Below are 25,501 nucleotides of genomic sequence, written 5' to 3' on the forward strand. Positions count from 1 at the left end.
AATAGCCAATTAACTTATTGTTTATTGAATTGTTGTATAAAATCAATATCACATTTGAAAATGTGCTGATATTCGGGAAAACAGCACTTTTGCTCTTGTAGTATTGCTTATAAATATTAAAAATAAGAACTTTTTTTCCACCATATCTTGGTTTTTGGAAGCATTTTTGTTATTTTTGGTAGCATTTTTGCCCTGAGGCCCTGTTAATTTCCAATCCTGTTGTATGTGTGCGGTGTGATGGCGAATGCGGGGCTCTTTGTCGCCCCTTCAGTTACGAGGCACGTTTCAAGCAAAACGCTCCTCAAATACATAAAACTTTAGCCTTTATATATAGTGTTTCTTGAGTTCTTGAGACATATTCAAACAAGCAGAGACGCTCCAAACTGTGACACTTCATTCAGGATAGAGGTGGGTGGAGTTAAGAGGTTTGACTGACAGTTTTTAAAAAAAGACAAAATATGGAGTTACAAGGTTTCCGCCCGACAGTGATGATATGGAAGAAGTGTGCATGGCATGATGGGATTGGTTACATTTTTGCAGTTCACTAAATGACTGACTAACCTAACACAATGATATGTATTAAATTATTTTATTTTTGCTATTGTTGATTGGAATTTAATGCAGTCAATAGCTTTAAGTAGTATGCCAAATTTTGGAGTATTTTATAAGTTGAAATATGAATTTATAAGTCTGTGTAGTAATTATCTCGCAGTGTTGGTGAAAGTTACTTTTAAAAAAATAACTGTGCGGCAGATCAAATGTGATGTTTATCTAAAGTCATTTTTATTTATTCGTATGGTTGAACTGGATGATCGAAGGTCAGCCGCAAAGACGTTGGTTAATAAAGTGAGATTAAATACATAAAGCGTATTTGTGTTATTTAACAGTTTTAGTATCATTGATATACTTTTATGTTTTTTGTTAATACATTATTTTTATATTTTCTGTTTTCATTTTAATTTTATTTAATTTTTTTTTGTAATTTTGTTGTTCTAGTTAAAAAAATGTCTGTATAGTTTTTATTACTTTTTAGTTTTAGTTACTTCAACTTAACCATTTTTTCACCATTGCTCCACACTCCAGGCAGCCAGTATGCAACTGAAAGCCAAACGCCACTGTCGGTCTACAGTATGTCTTGATTTAATTGTCAGTCATTGGCTTACAGCTCATGCTAGAGACGCTGCCCCTGCTGGCCAGACTTAAGAACTGCGGCTGCTTCATTTAGCCTATCCTAACCTAGAAGTGCTGCAGTGTACAGTAGACTGCTGAGACAGGCTTTGCTGATAGTGTATATGGAAAGAATATATAATAATATATGCATATATGATGCTTCTCAGGTGTTTCCTCTCAAGGTCTCTTATGTTTTTGGATAAATGCTTTAACAGATATTACAGTAATAACACGGTTTGTCTGTCAGCAGGTGATGACACCATGACCGGTGATGGTGGAGAATATCTGAGAGCAGAGGATCTGAGAGAGTTGGGAGACGACTCTCTACCTGGGCAGTACCTGGACGGCATGAACTACCTGCGCTTCAGTTTAGAAGGAGGCCGATCGGACAGGTACTTCAGTTTGGATACTGTCGAATTTTCTTTTGTGTCCACGTTGTAATCACCTACAGTTCCTCAGTGGAACTCACAGTAAATGTATACATTTAAATGTAATCCACTCATTCTTCTTTCTGCTAACGCTGACATAGTCGCTTACAAAGGTATGTGAGAGACGTCGCTCTCTCTTTATGATGACTCACTATTTTGGTTCTAATACTGTGTATTTTGAGGACTACTGATGGATGTGTGTATTGTGTGTTCTCCTTCAGTCTGGACAGATCCTACACACCCACTCATCAAAGCTACTATCCTGCAAAACATTATGGGATGGTGGAGGAGATGATGTACAGTAACCAGGTGAAGTTGAGGGTTTTGAGTTGTTGGTTTTTTTTTTTGCTTTTTTGAATATTGTAAAATGTAATATGCAAACATAATATAATTGTATAATCATTTAATAAATGTATATGTACCCTCTGGTGCCCTTCTAGAATTTGTAAGGATTGCAACTGTCCTTAACTTTTTATTGGTTAAATAAGTTGTTTAATAATATACTACAATTCACTGAGGTGTGAATCATATCTGCAGCTATTTGCACCAAGTATAAATAGCATCTAACAACTATTTACTCTTAGTGCAAAGAAAATACTTTTTATTGCGATTTACACTTAGTGTGAATAATATCAGTCACTTAAACTGCTGCTATTTAAGCAGGATCATTCCCAGTTTTAACAGAGATGCCTTTTTCCACTCCAGGTGTCTTCTCTCGCAAGAGAAAATGAACAGGACTCGTGCAGACTGAGCTGGGACATGGAGAACTTGGACAACATTGCGCTTTCCTCAAGTCCTGCTCATTCTGGGTATGAAAAACATCTGTCATCAAAAACATGGAATCAAAATCCCAAAATTCAATTTGACTTTCTTTATGCATGTTACTGGATTTATTGTGAATGATTCTTCTTTTAAATCACAATTAAATATTTGTTCTTGATATTGCCTAAGGTTTTTAATGAAATATGCATACATATTCTGCACAAATCTTTAATAACCAGAAACCTACAGTTTTCTTGCTATATCACTGCTCACTTTACTGTAAGTATCTCTGTTTTTCAAACTTCATTCTCTCTTTCTGACTCTTTCTCTCTGATGGACGGTATTCAGCCGTTGTTCTCCATGTCATGACCATGACAATAGCAGGTGACTAGAGCGACGGGTCATTTGACCTCTGACCTCCTCTGCTCCATTCAGTGTGCACAAGGACCACTTAGTTCTTCTTGCTATGCCTCTTGGAATATTACAATTTGTGATCAAATTCACACACACACACACACACACACACACACACACACATATATATATATATATATATATATATATATATATATATATATATATATATATATATATATATATATATATACATCAGGCTTATGACATTAACACACTTGACTTTTAGATTTACGTGTAGAATCTTATAACATCATTTTGTCAAAGGACCCTAAAGATGCCAAAAGGCACTGCAAGTTTGAAGTCATCTGAATGTTGTTGGTCATTTCACAAACTCGTCTTGGAGACTAACACAGTGTTGTTGTTTATTTCTCATTTGTTTGTTTTTAATATCTCTCCACTGTAGTGAGCTCTGTGCGTGAAAGTGTTCATGTTTTTAATCATGGACTTTGGAACTGATGAAACTCATCCTGTATGATGTGATATTCCACCATTACAGTAACATTATTATTATTATTATCATCATCATCATCCAGCCATTAGTTCTTTCTAGCATTACTGTGATCCCAGATCAATCACTATCACTTAAGTGAGATCAGAAGAACAAAAAAATAACAAATTATAAAACAAAATAAATGATCAATTTAAGTATATACTTAAGATCAGGTTAATTTGTGTTTACTAAAGCCTTATAATTACTGAAAGTGAAATATGTGCAGTTCACCAGCATAAGAATTTTCAATGTTGAAATTACTGAAAAATTTACATTATATTAACATTAAAATCACAGGCACTTTTTTGTTTGCCATGCATGTTGTGTCTCCAGGATTGAATCTCTAAATCATAATTCCAGACAATCTGTGCAGGTGTTGTGTGTGTGTGTGTGTGTGTGTGTGTGTGTGTGTGTGTGTGTGTTTGCATGAACATCAAACTGTGATATATGTTGTTTTGATAATGTTGATGCGTTTGAATATCCACTGTGATTTTATGGGTATTCGTATGTATTTTATGTAAAGTGTGGTTTCCATACACACGTACAATATTGACATTCTGACAGCATCTGAAATGTAAATTATTTACATATGAACAACCTTGACGTACACATTTATGAATTCTTATTTATGAATACTGAATTTGTGGAATTAATCATTTGATACTATGTATTTATTATCATGGAGGTTACAGTATTGTCTCAGTTGCATTTGTTTAATGTAATTGACTCGATTACATTAACTTGATTCAAATTATTACATAATGTGAAACAAGATTACACTTTAAAAACTTAAAATGAATAACTTTTCTGTAATCGTTTATCCAATATGTATCATGTAATAATTATGTTGTTTGCCGTGGGATACACAAAATATTTTCTCAATATACTGTGACAAAAAATGACTATAAAATACACCAAAAAACTAAACATAAAATGATCATAAAAATAATCCATATTATTGAGGGCAACAAGGCACAGGTGAGACTAATTAGAAACCATAGAAAGTAACCATAGAAACCAAGTACTGAATCTAAACCCAAACAATGAAAACAGACAACACATGACACTTAGATACTGCTTTTTGACAGTTTAGTAATAATTAAATGATAGTGATTAGAGTACTTCTGTTCAGTGTTGTCCAATTTAGCAACTTTGTCACTAGATTTTTGCGCACGCCTTTATTGACTTTTTTCTCAAAAATGCGACTAGCGACTTTTTAGACTGCTGGTTAACATGTCTGTCACTATATCACACTTGTTCTGTTGTCTGACAGAAAATATGTAGAACGCTTTATTGAACATTTAGCTATATATTGTATTAAAATACAGTATGTGAACATGGATTAGGAGAGAAAACAGATGCAAAGTGTCGACAGTCGGTGCTTTACGTCATCTGGCGACATTTAAAGACTTTTTGAGCAGGCTTTAGCTACTTTTCATTGAAAATGGAAAGCATTTATCTACCCGTTATGTTTTATATATTCTTTTTATACTCTCTATATAACAGTGGTAATGTTTAGTTTGGGATCTTAAATTAATCTTTAAAATGGTAAAAATATAAGTATACAAATTTATAACTATAAACATAAATTCTAAAGCTGTAAATACGCAATAATGTTTACATTTTCGATGTTGTTGATACACCCATATTGTATATTTCAAACGTGTTTTTGTACTTGTTACGTACTAATACCTACATACAAACACTGAGACTGGAATTTCATGATCACCTTTCGAAGTGACTTGTGATTCCATGACGTGCATATGTTTTTTTTTTTCTTGTTTATTATTACTAAACTCTTCCTTCATCTGAAGATGTGATCCCTTTTTCAAATGCATAATAACATTGTGCATCCTCACTGCAGTTTCTTGGTCAGCTTCATGGTGGACGCCCGTGGAGGTGCCATGCGAGGATGTCGTCACAATGGTCTACGACTGCTCATTCCGCCGCGGAAGTGCAGCGCCCCTACTCGAGTCACCTGTAGACTGGTCAAGAGGCACCGACTGGCAACCATGCCCCCCATGGTAGAGGGAGACGGTCTCGCCAGCAGGCTGATCGAGGTTGGACCCTCTGGAGCACAGTTCCTTGGGTAAGCAACCATTGGTATGAGTTTATTTGGTGATCAGATTCCAGTGCTGGAGTATTTTGGTGCTCTGGATTATGGATTATACTAAACTAAATCAAAAGTGGTATTTCAGCAAACATGCTAGAATCATCACTTCTAACTGTATCCCTCAAATGAAATTCATGGATATATATTTAAAGGGGCTGTATGTAGAATTCAGAAACCCTTGTTATTAGCGACACCGGTGGCCGTTAATTGAACTGCAGCAGTAAATTATTTTGCACACAAGACTGAACGTGATTCACGTCCCTGATATACTCACTGCAAAGGTCTTTCTTGTGCTGAGAAGTCAAAAGTTGAAAATACCTCTGCAGCGATATACTGTTAGCGATCATCCTGACGTCTGGCTGTGTGACACTATAGTTTGAATTAATCCCTTTTCTTTGCATGACACATTGACATTACAGTACAGAACGGATCTTTCGGCATTACCCTGAACATTGTATAAGCATTATACAATCATAAAAGTCACATCCTTTTGATTTTCCCGGCAAAAACGAGTCCTTCACATAAAAATCAGTCTATAGGCTTTCGTAGACAACTTAGGAAGTTAGGGAGGTTTTTTAAGTTTCATTACAAGCTGTTCATACATAAGCAATAAAAAGTGATTAATACATGACAAATTCTTACATATAGCCCCTTTAAAGCCATGAACTTTGTAAACTTTTGGTAAACTTAGTGAAATGTAAAGTCCCATACCTTGTAAAACACCACTGTTTCCCTCAAGCATATCTTATTGTGATAATATCTTGAAATTGATGTTTTTTTCCCCTTCCAGCTTTAATGTATACAATTCCTCTTTTAATGAAACAAAATTTTATGTAAAAATGAAGTGTAGGAACGATTGAAGTGAAGCTTACTGCTGAAATGCACTCAGAATTACAATGCTACTTCTGCAAGGTGGAGTATAAGAGAACTCCCACAGCAGATCTAGACAGGTGGTGCTGGGGAGGAGGAGGAGTAAAGAAAATCCTCATCCACAGTACTGCACAGTACACAGTATATATAAGGTTGAATAGATAGGAAAGAGAGATAGTTTGGCTGCACTGTCATCTTAAAAGAACAAATCAGCTACCCGGAAGAGTTTCATGGCTGAACTATGCAAAAATGTAATGCCAAATTAGACAAATGGGTTTATGGCAGGGAAGCACAGGGTCACAGTCCTGCAACCTTAATTTATGCACCTGATCCAGCTAATCAAGTCGTCTGGGATTATTTGAAAACTGCAGGTGGTGATGGGAGAAACAAAGCTTCGAATCAGTTGAACAAATTGCTTTACAAAATGACTCACTGTTTCGAAGCGCCCAAAACGCCACTCGCTGGTGACCCCTGCTGCTCAGAACAGTGTAAATGCAACAAAAACTCAAGCCAAACATGCATAAAAACACCTTTTACAAACCCATTGCAAATGTTTTATTGAAAGTAAAATCTATCAAATGCAATTAACTACTCATCTAATAAGATTAAATATCAATTGTCTGTATAATATGTGTTCTTTTATCAATTTTCAGGGATTGTTTTGTTTGTCCTATGGACAGCTCAGTTAAACAGGCCAATAAAAGACTATTAACTACTATTATTCCTTTTAATTATACTAATGTAAAACTGATCAGAGATCAGGTAAAACCCATAAACACTTGTTCAATGGTAGCCGATCTCAGTGAATCCGCACATTTGGAAGCAGTCATGATGTAACGAAGCCTCGTTTACTGAAATCATGTGACTTTGGCAGTTTGATACACACTCTAAACCACTGATTCGAAACAAAGAAATTGTAAAGGTTTCGAAATCAACCATCACTAACTGCAGGTATGATAGTTGGAGCAGGGTTAGAACTAAAACTCTGCAGGACTGTGGCCCTACACCTCTGGTTTACGGTGTAACATGAGTTCAACTACTTTCTGAGTATCAACACTTTTTCACCTTTAATTAAAGAATGTCCAGTACATTTGTCTACATGTGTTCTTTGCTGCCTTTATTACTCACTTCCTGTTAAAATTACTGACGCTGCTTCTGCTTTTCTGTATTTAACAAGGCTGTACTACCTGATTTATTTATTTATTTATTTATTTATTTATTGGGGGGGGGGGGGGGGTTCCCTGGCTTGCAGGGAAATTCAATGCACCATAAAAAAAACATCTTGAATTGATTTAATATGTTTTTCCCTTACTAACTAACAGCTGATGAATGGTAATCTACATAAAGTCCTTATAGTGCAAGTCCAGGGCTATGTCCAAAATCACCCCCTATACTTTTATATAATGCACTACTTGAGGTTGACAGCCATTTGTAGTGGTGTCCGAAACCATAGTGGACATTATCGAGTGCACCCATTCAATCCCATAATGCACCTCAATAGTGAGTGTACAACCGATGTAAAATCAACGATTTACTACTAAAGAATACCCATGCACAGTGAACGTTCCAATGAATGAAAATGTTATCAACATGTGCTCATGCTAGTGAAGTTGCACAGTATATAGATCTTTCTAGGATTGAGCACCTGCAGGAATATAGTCTCTCAGCAACAAAACACTCCTCTGAAGGTTAGTTCTCAAACCTCGCCTCTGAAGGAGACCAAGAACAAGATCTCTATTCTGAGACACCAAAGTATCCGATTGATCTAAACTCATTCGTTGTGGAAACTCAAAAGCCCTTGGATTCGCAGTGGAGCCAGAGCAGCATCAAAGTATTTTGTGAAGGTAGGAAATGCTAAGGTCAGGCTGAAAGAAGTACCTGGGATTGGTAAACATTTCCCCCAAATACAGATCTAAGGAACTTTCTGTGTTCCAGAGTGAAGTTCATCAGTATGTAAGTCCCATGTTTGATCATAAACTGCCATTCTTTGGTGGTGTCAAAATTGGAGCAACCAACCATTGTGCTCCGAAAATACTCTTCTTTAAGACTTTAACAAGATATATTCTGCAGAAGTCACCATGCTGCCTAATGAGGTGAGAGAGGCGTCAAGCGTTTCATGGCTGAAGCCTGAGTATGAGGCCGTTTCATTTTAATTGTCAACTTATTTTCAGCAGTCATCAAGCTTATACACACTGGTCACAGCCATGAAGATGTACTCCCCCACAGTCCTCATGTTTTCAGGCTATTTTAAATGTGATTTTGACGTGATATAAAGCAGTAAAATGGTTGTTTACTTACTTTTTGATTAGTCTTCCCATTAACATCTTCATTGTCTTCATTCAGGCCGATGAGAATGCGCACAAAAACAAGAGGCAGGATTTATCACGTGAACCAATCATATCCATTCATAACTGATCATATCCAATCACAGTGCAATGGAGGCACTGCCTCCTCTCATGTGACTTTCCCTCACTCATCCCCAATTACCCCCCACTAAACCCACCGTACACTTTAGGGTGTCTGTTTTAACTCAACGGGAACAGAGGAGGCAAGCCTCCCGCTGTAACTTCACCTGCGGGTGTCGCTGTTGGACACAGTTAAAAAACAAGTGACTTTTACACTTTTTAATGTTACATTTTGTAATGTTTGCATTGTTTTATTATTATTTTTTTGTAATATTGATTATTTTCTAATCCAGTTTTTTTTGAGGAGGCACTGCCTCCCTTGCCTCCTCAGAGGAAATGCCCCTGCTTTATACATCCTAGATGTATATGACTTTCTATCTTCAGATCTACACAAACAAAGATTTTTAGAAAAATATTCCATCTCTGTGAGTCCGCATAATGCATTGGATGGAACCCTCTAAGTTGACACATCAAAAACCACACAAAGCAAACATGATGGGAATCCAAAACTTCTGCTTACATCATTCATCACAACATTCTGACGTTTACATCAAACATAAACTCATGAATGTGTGTATGACAGTTGACCAGAAGTGATGGTTTAAGTTTCAAATGTTATTATTTTTCTCACACACCTGTTCTGAAGAAGACATTGATTCATCAGCTGGGGTTGTTTGGATTACCAAACCCCGGCTTTTTGAATTTAGGGGGTCCCAGACACTTGCATTATATGGACTCACAGAGATGGATTATTTTTACGAAAAAACAAAGTCAGTGATTTTCATTTTTGGGTGGAATATCCTTTGAAGGCGTTATTGCAAAGTGCCAGAGCACAGTCATTGTTCAAAACTGAATGTGTAGGAACTGACAGAACAGAATTTCAATGAGGAAAAGGGCAGATATGCGTTGGCGGTGTGACAGAGTTCTTCACTTTAGCCTCTCCCAAAATGGCATTGTTGTCAAGTAAACTCTCTCCCAAATGGCAGAGTTTATGTGTACTTGTAGTCATGTTCAACAGTCCATAAAGTCCACAAGACTGCAGAGCGTCCCGTCTGTCATTTTAGGTTTCAGAAGTTTTCGCCCCCCCCCCTTCTGAAGGTTGCATGCAAGAGCTTATGGGTGCCATTTGGGACAGGGTGACACAAAGAGTTGGCATGGAACTGACTTTTAGTGTGGACTAGAAAACTAAATAGGGAAAATCATCATCATCATCTTTTTTTATTACTTGCCACTTACAGAGAAATGTAAATCCTTCCAGGGTTGTTTTTTTTTTTAAACATTTGTTTCAAGAAAAGTTCTTCTAAATGGAAGGTGTCAAAACAAACTCGACAATATGCCACCTATGCTCTCTTTTCTCACTGCTGCTATTGGATGACAGTAAGCTCCACCTCCCTACTGCCCCGCCCCCTCTGAATGAGGGCGAGAGTTTGGTTAGCCGCATTCTGCAACTGGGCCCACCAGGGACAAAATTTCTGGGGTAGGAGTGACACATAAAACAATCAGTGGATGCCAGTCCCACACCCCACTTTCTCCTTTCTCACTATCTTCCTTTTAATTGTGTTGTATTGGTTCTGCTTTGTTGTAAAGTAGCTCTGTTTAGTAGTAAATGGTACCATAGGTGCACCCTAGTGTCATTTTTATTTTTCATTTTAGCCTTGATTACTCATGATTGTTTCCAAACTTGTTTCCAAGCAAAATATACTTCTATACTTTGCCATCAAAATGTCACAGGTTTGGGAAATTCATGACCAAAACATCATAGTGTTTGTAGTGATTTGTCACAAGTGTGTCATTCTGAATATCTGTGTTTCCTTTAGCTCCTTTAGGTGACTGTTCGTACCCAGTTGTTTGTGCTCATCTTATTTTATTTTCATTTGTTTTGCCATTTGCTGAGCTACTTTAGTTGCAGCATGAGTTTCTGTGGCTGTGTGCATTTTTTAGGTATGAAGATAACATGAATATTGTTATGGCGGTTTTCAGTATGTTTGTGAAAGATTTCATTAATTTGGGCCATACTACACCCAGTAGAATTTTAATCAAAAGTATCGAGACTTGGTAACCAAGTCCAATTGCTTTTGATAAAAAATTATTTTCTTTTTGTGTTTTTCAAACATTCTAATGAAACAAAACAATATAATACACATTATTTATTAATACATGACAAAGACTTTATTTAATATCTAGTTGTTGCAGTTACCATTATTGAACAAGAAACAAAGTAAATACAATGAGAAATTTCTGATTCCTCTGTATATTATATTAATTCCCTTATTGTTTTAGCGTAAGCCTCTTAGGGGCATTTTACAGTGAATTTATTAACCTAATTGTAGGTTAAATTTACAGACATTTAGACACAAACAGACACACACACATTTGTATAAATAACGTTCTTGTAACTTGCCGTTAGGCCGGTGATTGTGGAGATCCCTCACTTTGCGGCTCTGCGAGGGAAGGAGCGGGAGCTGGTGATCTTACGCAGTGAAACAGGAGAGAGCTGGAAAGAGCATCATTGCGAGTACACAGAAGAAGAGCTCAACCAGATCCTCAACGGCATGGACGAGGGTGAGGAAAAAATCTATGTATAAACATAACATGGTCGATTACAAATTGTAACCTCCCATTATAGAGATTTGTTTCCACTAGTTTGAATACATATACATATGCTGTACAGTACGTCCATCTTAAATTTCAGGACTGGACCCGCCAGAAGAGTTGGAGAGGAAGCGCATCTGTCGCATCATCACTCGAGACTTTCCACAGTATTTTGCTGTTGTGTCGCGAATTAAGCAGGACAGTAATCTCATTGGTCCAGAAGGTGGAGTTCTGAGCAGCACAGTGGTTCCTCAAGTACAGGCCGTCTTCCCAGAGGGAGCGCTCACTAAACGCATCCGGGTCGGCCTGCAGGTAGCAAATTTAGTTTTTACAGTGGAAATCGTAGATCGTAGAATCGGAATTCAGCTTATGTGCTGTCAAAGGCATTCTATTGCTAACAGCGACAATTGTTGTGATCATTTTATTCATTATTGCCTTTTGGCCAGGCTCAACCCATGAGTGTTGATGTAGTGAGGAAGAATTTGGGTAATAAAGCCACATTCAGCCCTATAGTGACTCTGGAACCACGGAGGAGGAAATTCCACAAACCCATAACCATGACCATCCCCGTCCCGAAGAGCTCTGCTGACCCAGTCCTGGGAGGCTTCGGAGGTGGAGATACTCCTACGTTACGTTTGCTATGCAGCATCACAGGTGAGAAAGTACACGGGGACATATATGATATGGTGTGTTAGAATACATTTTTAATCCCAACCCCTACAGAGGCAACTATACAGTAATGCATTCATAAGTGTAACACTGTTGTGCTATCAGAATATTGCCGAAATAGTGTCACGATCCAGAGTTACCAATTTAGGATTTATTCAGTTTATATTAGGGGCTTTCGCACCGGAGGAACCTTTTCATAGTTCCTAGAACTATTGGCTGAAGTCCGTGTTCGCACCGCAGGAACTAGGAACGATTTTAGTTCTAGGAACTCCTTAAGGCCGAAACACACCAAGCCGACGCTGACGAACTAGTGGCGACGAAAGCAGACTGCGGGGTTGGCTCACGTCGGCAGCGTCTGTGTCCACAGTTGGCCTGACACACCAAACCAACGCTAGACAGCCGACGGCCAAGCAGCACGTCAGTTCTGCGCCTGCGTAAGATGAAATGCCTTTCCGAACCAGCAGGTGGCAGTATCTGAACAGCCAATCAGAATGATCAGATGGCTCGATGAGCTCCGACGCTGATTCAACATTTCGAATCGGCCGAAAAAAAGCAGACGAGGACCAACTTCAGCCGATGGTGCGAAACACACTGAGAAAACTTAGTCGGAAAGACTGGAAAAACTGCCCGACGGCCGACCGTCGGCTTGGTGTGTTCCTGCCTTTAGGGGGAACTAAATTAGCTCCTACTAGGGTCAAAACCAGCACTATAGGAACTATCAGTAACATGAGTGTACATTGATTGGTCAAACGCACATCAAACACCGGCATTTTAAAAAGCCTTGTAAATATTTAGTTCACGAACACGTAAAATGGCGATAACAGCATTTACCTGTTGTCTGCAGGGTTGTGTTCTTTTCTCCGCCTCGATGATATCATGTCATAGGAGATTTCGTCTCTTAGCTCCACTTTTTGCTCTTTCGGTCATGTAAATTATGCATTTATATTCCATCTCCGTGATCACGAAACCCACGACACACAACAAACACAGCTGCGACTCATTTGAAAATACCAAAAATACTGACTTTTTTGTATTTTGTAACCAAAAACGTTTCTTCCATAAATAGGTGGGACCACTCCGGCTCAGTGGGAGGATATCACTGGGACTACACCATTAACATTCACCAATGACTGTGTGTCTTTCACCACAAACGTGTCCGCCAGGTATGTTCTCTAGAAGCAACAGAAGAGCATTACTGAATATATGTTTTGAATGATGAATTTTTGTAAAGCCCAAATATACTCCGGTTTTTATGCGTATGCTTGTGTACGATACAGTACGTGATAGAAATTTAGTCTTCGTCAAATTTCGTCTACATACTCTGTACGCTCAGCTTACACATGCCCCCTTGGACTTTTTTTGCACTAAATTAACCTTTTAGCCTTCACCCCCACTTTTGAAAAGTATGGTCTCATTTAAAAGCAGTCAAAGTTAAGAATTAATTATTGTCATAATGAAAAAAATATATACATAAATAGCTTCAAAGTTTTGTAAAGTTATTAGAAATTTATTTTTATGAAATATCTTCATGAAAATAAAACTGAAGTGCATTGCAGCTAAAGCCACATGTCTGACCATGTTATATTTCAAATCTGAAGATGATGAGTCTAAAACTCTGAATTTTATGAAATTGTATTTAAGACCATGTCAGGTGATTTTATTTTGAGAAGTCTCTAAAATGCGAACTGATGTTTATTGTCATCTTTTAAGTGTATTGTCTCTATTGTTTTGTGGTGCAAACTGCCCCATTCAGGTTCAGTCTCCCCTGCACACATTCACACCTCTACGGCTTGGTTATGGCTGTAATTATTCTTTTCTTTTGTCTTGATTATAATTACTGACTACTTTCTATTCACACTGTTTTAATCCCTCATTTCTTTGATCAAACTTCTCACTTCTCACATGTTTTTGCTCCAAACTTAAATAACCTTCTGTGATCTGATGTGGCTTTGGATAAAAAAAATCAGACAGAAAATGTATTCTTTTATAGTATTCTGCACAATGATAAAGGCTAAGTCGATTATAATTGCATTATAAATATAATCTATTTTTACGAAAATACCTGACATGGCTTGAAGAACACAGATATCATAAATTTGTTGCAATCGTGTGTTTATTGTCTCTAAAACATCCTTATCTGCACATTACAAGGCACTGGAAGCCTTGTTTATGTCAAGGATTTCCTGGAATGTCACATGATATGGCTGTTCAACACGAGTGGACCAAATGTGCATAGAGCGCCCCCCAGTTTTCAGTATGAATGAATCCCAGTACATAAGAGCGTTTAGTGGTACTGCAGATGCATTTTTGTGTGGGGTTAAGACATATCCACAACTCTAGTTTAAATGAGTACAAAGACGTTTTTAACAGTCATAACTGGAGAGAAATAGCACAGATACCAGACGAGGACGAAACTTTGCACATACGCTAGTGTTCGTGTCAAAACTGAAGTATACTTTGGGCAAATGTGCCAAACCTGGTTGAAGCTCACAAAAGCACCATTATATCCCTAATTTTCCTCATCAGATTCTGGCTGATCGACTGCAGGCAAGTACAGGAGTCGGTGAACTTCGCCACTCAGGTGTATCGTGAGATCATCTGTGTACCTTACATGGCCAAATTCGTAATCTTTGCCAAAACGCATGACCCTATTGAGGCTCGACTGCGCTGTTTCTGTATGACTGATGATAAAATGGATAAAACGTTGGAGCAGCAAGAGAACTTCACAGAAGTGGCACGTAGCCGAGACGTGGAGGTGAGTAATGGACAGGCCCTGGCCGTCCAAATATCAACACTGAGAATTCTGAATGGGTATTGCTGCAATGCATTCCCGTTAATATACTTCTATGCAGCTCGATCAGCTTTAGGTATAAAATAGATTATCGATTTCTCAGTATACCTCCACATCTGGAGGTATCAGTTGCTTTGTTTTGCATCTTTAGGCATTCTCCTCTGTTGCGTTGCTTCTCTGAAAGAGGTTTCCAAGGTTTGCTGGAAGTGTGGTTGTGACGTCTTTATTCTGATTTTAATTAAGCCATTACGGCCTGATTCATTCTAAGATCCTGCATAAATGCATAAAAACTATATAATTGAATAGGTATAATTGAATGGATTTTTAACATAGAGATTGTCATTATGTTGCATTCTAGGTTTTAGAAGGAAAACCAATATATGCAGACTGCTTTGGAAACCTGGTTCCCTTAACCAAAAGCGGCCAGCATCATGTCTTCAGCTTCTATGCCTTTAAAGAGAACCGTCTGGCTCTTTTCATCAAAGTAAGTCAACTATGCATTCATATGTCTACTATAATACTAATAGGATCCATATAGCCGTTTAACTGCACACTTGGCAAATCACTTGTAGATACGAGACAACACTCAAGAGCCTTGTGGGCGCTTGTCCTTCATAAAAGAGCCGAGATCTTATAGGACTTTGACTCATGGTGCAATATGCAATCTAAACATCACCCTGCCAGCTTACTCAAAGGTAAGTTCATGCCAAATGCTGCAAAATGCAACAAAACTTCATTTCCATTTATTTTGTGATCGTTTGTCGTCTGCTTTTATGGCAGGTTTGCACGCATTCTATACGTTCATTTTGTTGCCATGATATGATTGCTTTATACCACAATATCTGCATAGTTGAAGAAACACTAAAAGTAATTAGTCAATTACACAACTTACTGCTGTGGATATTTGGAAGGCCTCATATTATTTGTATCTTTATTTACAACATTTTTGGATCAACATCTGATAAATGCTTTAATGCGTTTCTGTTGCACCTAACCCGTCCCACCACGCCTCACCGGCTGGCCTCAGACATGTTCTGTTGCTGTGATAACTGCTTAGCCTGCTCTCTCTGTCCCCTTCTGTCTCTCCTGTACCTCTGTCCATCTTTCTATCTTCTGGTGCTCTCGCCCTCTTTTGCTGCTTCTTGCTCCTCAAAGGAATCAGATTCAGAACAAGAACCTGATGAGGAGGTAACTGCGATTTTGCACTTTAATTAACAAAAGATCCTTTGCTTTCCTCCATTTTCTCAGTTCAAAACTCTGTCCAGTCCCACTGGGTTTATTTATTTATTATTATTATTGCAGAGAGAAGTTGTTGTGTGAACAGTAATAGTGAGAAAATGTTTCGAAACCCTTAGAATTTCACGAATGGCTCCTTAAATGTATTTTTTTGTTTGTTTGTTTGTTTTAGAAGCCATTCATGCATGAAATACAGCTCATTTCAAAAGGGTTTACACATATTTTCTCGTAACTGTACTTGTTATCACCCAGACAACTTATGTGGAGTCAAATAGCATGAAGAAAGAAAGTAAATTGGCAATTTTAAGCTAAAAATATGTCTGTTCATTCATAGCATGTATGCAATTGAATTTTCTTCACCTCTTTTTCTTTACAGACGAGCCGAACGCTTGAGAAATGTAAGATATTAAGTTTAATTAATTAAAATATGTTGATACTTTTCCACTGAAATTACTAACTGAGAATGTCACCACTGTAAAATAACTCACAAAGCATGATATTAACATTCTATAAAGTAACCGTGTGTCTGAGTGAGTTAACTATTGATATATTAGAGGTGTAACGGTACACAAAACACCATAAATAACCATGTTTTTATTTATTTAACAATTTTTTTTTAGCTCTCTGTCAATATTGCTGCAACTGGCAGCAACACACACTCCAGTTTATGCTGTTGTAATTTATGCTGGTGCTGTTGTAATTAGGAGAAGATATTTGAAGTGCTTACAATTCTGGATGCAAAATACGTTAGCAACATATTTTAGAATTAGGTTAGAGTTATTGCGGCCCCGTTCCAATCCGTTCGATCTATTTGACACATATGCATGGCAATCGTTCATTGAGGTCTGTTAAACATAGACTTGCTTGCTGTAAGGATAAACCTTAATGTGAAATGAAAATATTTGCGTGAATCTAACATTTATGTGTAAATATACAATTGTAAGATGTAAAACAACACATGCATCTCGCTTTATGATTTAGTTTGAAGCGTTATGTTCCATAAACACAGAAGTTCTGCATGTGGAGCGGTTAAAACAACTCTATTCTGAACCGAAAGTCCCACAATGAAAATTTTTGGTACCGTTACGCACCTAATAAAAATATATATTGATGTTTTATTTGATAGAAAGAGAAGTTTTTGTCTCTTAATCTCTTTGCACACAATGTGAACTTCATTCATACTGTGGTGATGTTTATGTTTTCAACTGTTTTAGATCCCTACTCCCTTCATTAAACACAATAACAATCTGCAAAGCAAATTATGATTCTTCCCATCCAAATCTGTAGCAGTCACCCTCCTTAGTACCTTTTCTTTGGTGCCCCTGCATTTTTACACATAAACAAAGTGTTCTTGTAAGACAGCCTAGTAAGAGGATTCCCTCTCTTTATGTATGAATGTACAAAACATTAAAGTTTGCATATGATATAAACCTGTGTTTAAACTAGTCAGTGCCCTTTTTTGTAGATATGTGGCTTCATCGGTTGGATATTAATATTGCGTAGTTTGCTTACTATTGCTTTAGAGAATATTTAAATCACCACACTATGTAATGTAACCTGTAAGTATAGTACATACACTAGTCTTATGTTCAGGTATAAGTAGGAATTGGAATCCAAATCTATTACTACCTCAAACTTACTACACACTAACTAAGTTTACCAAATTTACCAAGGAAATAACATTCATGTTTTGAATGCTGTCTTGTGTGTATGATTTTTTTCAGTACTGATCTTTGTTTAACATTGTTAATCATTGCAACTACTAATATTAAAAACAATTATTTTACTTTCAGTTCACTGTTGGAAAACATGCAAAAATTGTTCCTTTAGCAGTACAACAGCTTGTCACTGGGGCAGTGCCCTTTAAAGGACAACTTTGTACCTAATCTACTGATAAAAGGTGCATTTTAGTACCTTAGAGTAGTAATATGTACCTTTACTATTATGAACTTTTACGGGTAAATAAGGTACAAAGATGTCCCTTTAAGGCCATTGCCCCCATGACAGGATGTTGTACCCCTAAAGGTCAAATTTTTGCACATTTTATTCTGAGAGTGTATGTTATGTTTTTCAAATGCGTTTATTTCCATATCCTAAAAACAACTTTAATTTGAGATTAAATTCAGTTTCATTTGCATATCACTGGCTTTCTTTAAAAAACATTAAAGACTTGTTTTAATGAGTTCAGTTTTATTAAGTTCTCTCTTGAATTCTCTCTTTCTCTCTTTCTTTGTTCTTCTGTAGACATGAGTTATACATCTTGAGCAATGTCTACTTTGTGTTACTGTTTTTCAGTATATGTCCCAGTGTTTGGGTTGGCTTGTTTTCGTTTCCCTTTTAAATATTACATTAGTTTGTTTTTTTGTCTCTGTGTGAGTGCATTGTTAAGCCAAATGTGGATAAGCAAGTTTCTTGCTTATTCTTCCATTGTCTTGAAGATTTGGTTAGTATTTGCTTTGCAGTTGTTATTCTCCCATAAGTCCAGTAGACTCTCCACTCATCCTCCCACAGTCCACTTACCATTTTTGTCATCTTGATGCCTTCTGGTCCTTGAAGCTATGAATTTATCCCTTATGTCCTTTTCCAATCTCTGTCCCTTTAATTTAAATTTTGGTTAATTTGCTCCTTAAATGTCATCCAAATGGAAGATGATGAAGACACTGAAACAACTGAAACATCATTCCTGAAAACACACTTGATCCGAGACTCCCCGGCGCTTGCAAGTCCAGATTTACTCTCTGAAGTGTCAGAGATGAAACAAGACCTTATCAAAATGACTGCTATTCTGACCACTGATTCCTCAGAGAAAGCAGGTCCTATGCAAGGGGATTATTTAGATAAGGGGGTGGAGGAGGTGTCAGCAGAGCCTTTTGAGATCATGGAAAAAGTCAAAGAGGATTTGGAGAAAGTTAGTGAAATTCTGAGAAGTGGAACATTTGACAAGGAAGAGTCTGCAAAAACAGAGAGTCGTCCGTATAGGAAGGATGAGGGGTGGGTTCTCCTAACAGAAAGTGAAATTGAAGAAGCCAAAATGATGGCTGCTTTCGAATGTCAAGAATCACTTCTAAAGGAAGTTAGAGTCAACAGAGGATCACAGAGACCAAAGGGTGCTAGGGACAGGTCTGGCATGGACACTGTTTCCACTGGTGCAGTTAAGGAATACTTATTGGATGTACCTGAATCATCTATGCCTGCATCCCAAGAGACTCCATCACAGCAAAGGTTCACTGAGGTTGTTCTGCGCAGAGGTGGTCGAAAAATAGTCGCTACAGTGACAAAAGACACTAAAGCCCATACAACAGAAGTAAAAAAGCCAGTCAGGAGGAAAGGGCCTCAAGGACACACAGAGGAAACCCAATCATTTAGCACAAAAGAAAGTAACGTTAGTAAGAGTACCGAGAAGTCTTCCGAAGGGGATGCCTTCCTACCTGTACCTGGAGACCAAAAAAAGTCTCCTGTATCACCAGTGGTTGAGGAGACACCAATTGGTTCCATTAAAGAGAAAGTTAAGGCTCTTCAAAAGAAAGTAGAGGAAGAACAAAAAGGTCATAAAAAACAGACAGGCCAAAAACCTCCATATAAAGCAACAGAAGGCAAAGCATCTTCTGTTGTCAAAGACCAGAAAGCATCCGGCCTGAAAAAACAAACTTCTACACCCCAGAAACAGTCTCCTTCTAGGTCACCTAAGCCTGAGCCTGGAAGTCTAGAAGAAACCATGTCTGTAAGAGAACTAATGAGAGCATTTCAAACTGGCCAAGACCCTTCAAAAAGAAAGTCTGGGCTCTTTGAGCACAAAGCATCTTCCAAAATAGAACACAAAACAGTGAGTAAACCAGAGGATATACTCACAAAGTCACAAAGTCTTCCCCAAGCACAATCACATGAAGAAGTGTCTCCTGATGTTTTAAAGCCTGAAGGTCACCATGAAGAAAAAGAAGTCAAAATTAGTCCACACGTAAAACACTCTAAAGACTTTGAAGAAGATACAAAAGCAAGTCAGAAGAGTGGTGAGAGTGTGGTTTTTGGAACAGAGTCAGCAGGTCCCTCTACTCACTCAAGCATGACAACAACTGTTCCTCAACATTTGTCAAAACAAGGCAGAGATCTTGTGCCTGATAATGGTACAGAGAACAATGCATTTGATGACAGCTCTGACAGTGTTAAACATGAAGCATTGATCGACTCACCCAGTGCCAGTCTTGCTGAAGTGGAAGCCCCATTGAGTTCTGAGGAAAGTTGCAAACATGAGGGCATGGCCGAAACTCCAGAAACAAGCCCCGAGAGCCTCTCATTATCACCAAAAAGCCCAGCTCAGTCTATACTCGCAAAGTCCTCAAAATCAGTAGCAGTCACCCCTAAGGTCAAGACAAGTAAAATATCTGTTTCCTTTTCTACTGAGATGAAGACAACTAAGGAACAGCCATCTGAGGCTGCAATTCATCATCCAGCATTAAGCAAAGCAGTGGATGAGCCAACAAAAAGTGAGTCTATGTCTACTCCTCATAGGAATAGGGGGGTGAACTTTGGGGGTGAAAAAACTTCTGTTGATAAGGACATTGTTTCTGTGTCATCCAAGCCATCTAAATCTCGAAAACTGACTAAAAGAGCATCTGAAACACTAGAGAGTTTTTTGAGCGATGACGAATCCTTTGATGGTGAAGCAACACCAACCTCTGTTGACTTCCTGGCCTCAAGGGCAGCTACACAGGATCATGGTGGTTTAGTGCTGCCTCTTAGACACCAAGATTCAGAGACCCTTAGTCCAGTAGCTGATGACTCTTTTACCATTAGCCACAAAGACTCTTTAGAGGGTAGTCCCTTGATGGAAGACAACTCTTCCCATAAAACCCCAGACTCTATTGAGCCTAGTCCAACAAATGAATCCCCGTGCCGTGACTCTTTAGAAAGCAGCCCCGTAGAGATGAAAACCAACCTGGCTTTTCCACCTACAGTAGAACAACCCAGTGTGACCACAGGGCCCCTGACATCCTCCAAAGCCCCTGAAATCCCCCCAGAGAGTTTGCGTAGTAGAGTGCTCAAAGAACAGGAGGGTAATGCCGACGATGACAGTTGTGAGCAGACGTCCCTGATGACAAGTTCGGGTAAGAGTCCTCTCTCCCCTGACACACCAAGTTCTGAAGAGGTAAGTTATGAGGTCAATCCCAAAACCCCAGACCCCATGGTCCTGATTGTTCCCTTTAAGCCATCAGTAATCCCAGAGGAGACAGTAGAAGATGATGAGTTGAAGTGTGGCCTGACACAGAGGAAAATTACTCCAGAGGAAGAGATGTTTAAAATGGCTGCCAAAATAAAAACATTTGATGAAATGGAACAAGATGAAAAAGACAAAAAGGACAATAGAAAAGATAGTGAATCTTCTCAGACATCAGACAGCATCAGACTGTTTGCGCTTACATCCAAATATGAAACATCCTCTGTGGATGATGTTGGGTTTACTGAACCCAACCAAGCATCAGAGATAGCACGGTCTGTTGAACCGATCATTAAAGTACAACCTCCCTCTCCTTTTCCAGCAGGTATACGTAAGAGCCCCCAAACAGCTGAGGACATTCAACAAACCATGGCCCAAAGTGCAGCATCTTCAGCTGAATCAGCAATGAGGAGACCTCAGTCTGTCTCAGAAAAGCATACCATAAAACCACACCTTCAGGAATCTCATAGTGAGAAATTTAAGGACAAAGAATATGTTGATTCAGAGTTAGCACAGTTGAATAAAACTGACTCTAAAAGCAACAATCTGGCTGCAAATATAACCGATGAGCAAAAAGAGCAAAGCTTAAAAAGATCAAAAGGAAATCAAGAAATTTACACTCATGAAAAGCAGAACGAGGCAGCTAATTACCAAAATGTTGATTACACATTGCCTAGTCAGGAGGAGTCTAATGTAACAGATGAGATTAAAGGTGATTACATGAGGCATACAGGGGCATCTTATGTTGATATTTGTAGTGGCAGCCTAGATATTGATTCTATTCCAATTGTTATTGGGCAAACAAGAGAAACATTTAAACCAGAAATATGTATTTATGATGACACAGAGGAAGATGATGCTGAGGAGGAACCTCCTAAGACTGAATCTAGAGGAGTTACAGCAAAAGCAGAGACAGACGCCTGGAATTCAATGCGAGAAGATGATGATGCATTTGCAGCAAGAGTCAAAGAGGAAGAGCAAAAGATCTTGGGTCTGGTTGTAGAAAGGCATTCCCAAGGGGCGACTCCAGACACAACACCAGCAAGAACACCAACTGAGGATGGTACACCAACAAGTGAACAAAATCCTTTCCTCTTCCAAGAGGGGAAACTTTTTGAGATGACAAGAAGTGGTGCAATAGACATGACAAAAAGGAGTTACGAGGAGGAAGGCTTTGCATTTTACCAAATAGAGCAACCCATTGAAGAGGGCATAGTTGAAGAAGGAGGGGGTGGACCTGGTAGGGCAGGAAATGAGGATGAGAATGAGGTTGGTTGTAACCTTTCTTTGCAGATAAAAGCAGAGGAGGATAATAACCTCTCTAAAGAGGCTGCAGATTTATCTGTACATTCTCCTACTGAGGTCAATCTGGCTGCAGCTACAAAGTCAGATGTTTTAAAGTCTAAAACCCCCATTACATTGGGTGTTTCTGTATCAACCAAAACCTCAGAGGAGGATCAAAGAATGCCAGAAACAGCAGAGATTAAATCAGACAAAGTAATGAGTGAGGGACAGTTAATATCTGATCCTGGTTACACTGATACCGTCATAGCCAATGTTCAGACAGCAGTGTCACCTACTACTAGGTCAGTTCATTCCCAACAGGACCAAGAGTTCTCAGATTCCTCCCCAGAGGATCAGCACTCAGTTATAGAACAAACCAAAATCATAGAAAAGACAGAATCTAAAAGTAAACTTGTCTCTAAAAGTTATACTGCAACCTCTCAAACATCTACGACTAGAAAAGATATGTCCACCTCCAAAGAGGAGGAGAAACCAAAATCCCGAATACCTGTTAAGGCCAGCTCCCTCAGGTCTGAAAGTGTAGAACTTTCCAAGGATAAGGTGTCAAAGTTGCCCATAAAACCTCAATCAAGGAGAAAATCTGAGACAGACACAGGCCCACCCATAACCTCAAGTTTAACAAAGTCTTCCAAAGCCAAGAGCTTCTGTGAAAGTGATTCCACCAAGAAACCAATCAAAAAGGACCAGAGACGTCCAACAAGCACTGACCTATCCAGCACAACAAAGACACTTCCTTCAAGACTACCAGTCAGGGGAAAGCCTGGTCAGCCAATTCAAACTTCCACACCAGCAAAACCAAAAAAGGCCCGGCCCACTGACACAAACAAACAATCTGTTGCATTTTGTGAAGAGATTAGTCATGAGGCAGCTAAGGTAGTGGAGAGTTTGGCTCAGGCAGAGAAAGACAAACAGGGGGCTGCTGCCTTATCTGATGGTGAAAGCATCAACATCGATGCCTCAGTAATAGAGAGTGAACCTTTCCTTGACATGCAAATGCCTTTCCCTGAGGATTCCTTGGTCATTAGGCCCAGATGGGACAACCCTGTTGAGACGCAGATGGAACGAATCCCTGCTGATAAAGTCCGAAGTCAAGGTACCCCCATCTCTTGGGGCCCATTATCTCTTTCTCATCTGCCTCAGCACCTCAGTGATGAAAGTGCTGCTTCTCTGTCTTGTAACTAATGCTTCAACTCTTCGTGGTGCTTCTTTGATGTTTGGGCTATGTTTGTGACTGTCTCTTTTCCTTTTATCTGACTTAAGTCTCAAGATTAATATAAAACCAGATGCAGTGGGGAGTATGTATCTAATGTTTGTAATGTCAGTGTATTTACTGACTGCATATAGGTTTATGACAAAATTAATCAATTTAGAACATCAGTTATGAGTTGCAGTTGATATTACAATTTTTTTTATCATGTTCACAAATCCTGGGACAGTTATTCATAGTATTGATTCATGATTGATAGTTTTGTCTTTGCTCATTGCTTGAAACTAAACTAAAATGATATTGGTTTCTGTAGCATATTTGCTCAGAAATGTTGGTTTAAAAAGTATAATTGAAAATGTATATCTTTAACATGAGAAAGCCAGTGACCCTATTTAACTTAGTGTTGTAAATAATTATTTGTACATGACTTCCAGTATTAGATTTGTGTGCTTATGTGTCTTTTGCTGCTTTGCTGAAATTTGCAGTAGATCCACAGGATGAGGCTGACAGGAAAGAAGCACGCCTGGCTGTAATAGCAGACCACCTTGGTTTCAGCTGGTCAGGTAAGCAGCTTACCTCTATACCAGTGGTTCCCTAACTGGGTGCTGCAGAGCCCTGGTTGCCCCGATGACTGCTACACAATCTCTGCTCCTTTCAATATTTTAAATATGTATGTATGTATATATATTTAAGTTTTGGAAGCATGCTGTGATCGATCGGCCATGAACTAGCAGATAATAATTTCCATAAACATGAACCTATTAAAAACCACGAGAGGGGCAGCAATTTTTAAACACTTGAATATCCATTGTGGCATCTCAGTCAGAAAACAATACATTAAATAGTTATGGCAGCATAGTACAAGGGAGAACAAATATAACATTTCCAACATGACTCTGAACACTGAAAAGGCAGGGAATGTAATTCTTTAAGAAAAGGTTCGATATAAAATATTTATATGACATTAAAATTAATATTTATAATTAAAATGAATATTTTGCAGTTTTTTTGAATATCAATTACAGTACTTTTGTCATTACATTAATTCATTTAACAGTGACTATGAGCAGAGAGCTTAGATATTGACAGAGCTAGACAAAGTGTATGTATAATCTATAAAGAGGTGTCTTGGTTTCAAAAAGTTTGGGAACGTCTGTTCTATACAGACATTTTTGAAATGCACTATATGGTACAGTACTTGATTAAAATGGTAGAATTATTTATTAAGTTGGGTTACATTCAAGTAATGGTTGCATTGGTTTGCAATAATTGTCATGCCAACTCTTTATTGTTGTAATCCTTATTTTATTTCAATACATATTGCATTGCAGTAATAAGGTCACTTTGTTTCATAAGGATACTTTGTTGTCCTGAATTAAATGCATGACTCATTACCAGTGTGTTTTTATTGAAACAGAATTGGCCCAAGAACTTGAATTCAGTGAGTTACAGATCAAACAGATAAGAAACGAGAATCCAAATTCTCTACAAGACCAAAGCCATGCACTCATAAGGCTATGGAAAGAAAGAGAGGGCAAAAATGCTGCAGGTAAGACTACTGATCATGTGTTTTCCTTTAGTTTCTATGAATTTTCATTGTTCTAATCACCAGATATAGCAAACACTATTGTCTCAAAGAGCAGTGGACTTTAAATAAGTTTTTTAGGATTTCCCCTCAGCTACCACCAATGTCCCTGCTGAACCACCAATGTACAAGTGGACATATACCATTAATCACTAAGGGCAGTGTAGTGATGCTTGTTACGTACACAGTAAAGGGGAGCAAATCATGATATTATGGCATCACTCAATCAGAAGGGGATCACTCATTTAC

At 38.3% G+C, this 25,501-nt stretch overlaps 1 protein-coding gene across 7 annotated transcripts in view; it reads left to right on the forward strand.

Annotated features, from left to right (window-relative positions):
• ank2b (ankyrin 2b, neuronal) overlaps nt 1-25,501 on the forward strand; it is an 85,944-nt gene that overhangs the window by 42,313 nt on the left and 18,130 nt on the right. For 3 of the 7 annotated variants that reach the window (XM_048186435.1, XM_048186436.1, XM_048186438.1), the window contains 19 exons: nt 1,421-1,562; nt 1,700-1,711; nt 1,820-1,907; nt 2,304-2,407; nt 2,709-2,744; nt 5,132-5,356; nt 10,034-10,132; nt 11,063-11,217; nt 11,348-11,559; nt 11,694-11,901; nt 12,983-13,079; nt 14,443-14,671; nt 15,066-15,191; nt 15,280-15,402; nt 15,863-15,895; nt 16,320-16,341; nt 18,592-23,553; nt 24,153-24,230; nt 25,085-25,216. In XM_048186435.1, the coding sequence (XP_048042392.1) occupies nt 1,421-1,562; nt 1,700-1,711; nt 1,820-1,907; nt 2,304-2,407; nt 2,709-2,744; nt 5,132-5,356; nt 10,034-10,132; nt 11,063-11,217; nt 11,348-11,559; nt 11,694-11,901; nt 12,983-13,079; nt 14,443-14,671; nt 15,066-15,191; nt 15,280-15,402; nt 15,863-15,895; nt 16,320-16,341; nt 18,592-23,553; nt 24,153-24,230; nt 25,085-25,216 (7,083 nt within the window). The remainder of the gene's footprint in view (nt 1-1,420; nt 1,563-1,699; nt 1,712-1,819; nt 1,908-2,303; nt 2,408-2,708; nt 2,745-5,131; nt 5,357-10,033; nt 10,133-11,062; nt 11,218-11,347; nt 11,560-11,693; nt 11,902-12,982; nt 13,080-14,442; nt 14,672-15,065; nt 15,192-15,279; nt 15,403-15,862; nt 15,896-16,319; nt 16,342-18,591; nt 23,554-24,152; nt 24,231-25,084; nt 25,217-25,501) is intronic. The other 4 variants (XM_048186440.1, XM_048186437.1, XM_048186441.1 and 1 more) reach the window with 3 other exon arrangements.

The sequence above is a fragment of the Megalobrama amblycephala genome, linkage group LG3 (genome assembly GCF_018812025.1).
Source record: "Megalobrama amblycephala isolate DHTTF-2021 linkage group LG3, ASM1881202v1, whole genome shotgun sequence".
NCBI lineage: Eukaryota > Metazoa > Chordata > Actinopteri > Cypriniformes > Xenocyprididae > Megalobrama > Megalobrama amblycephala.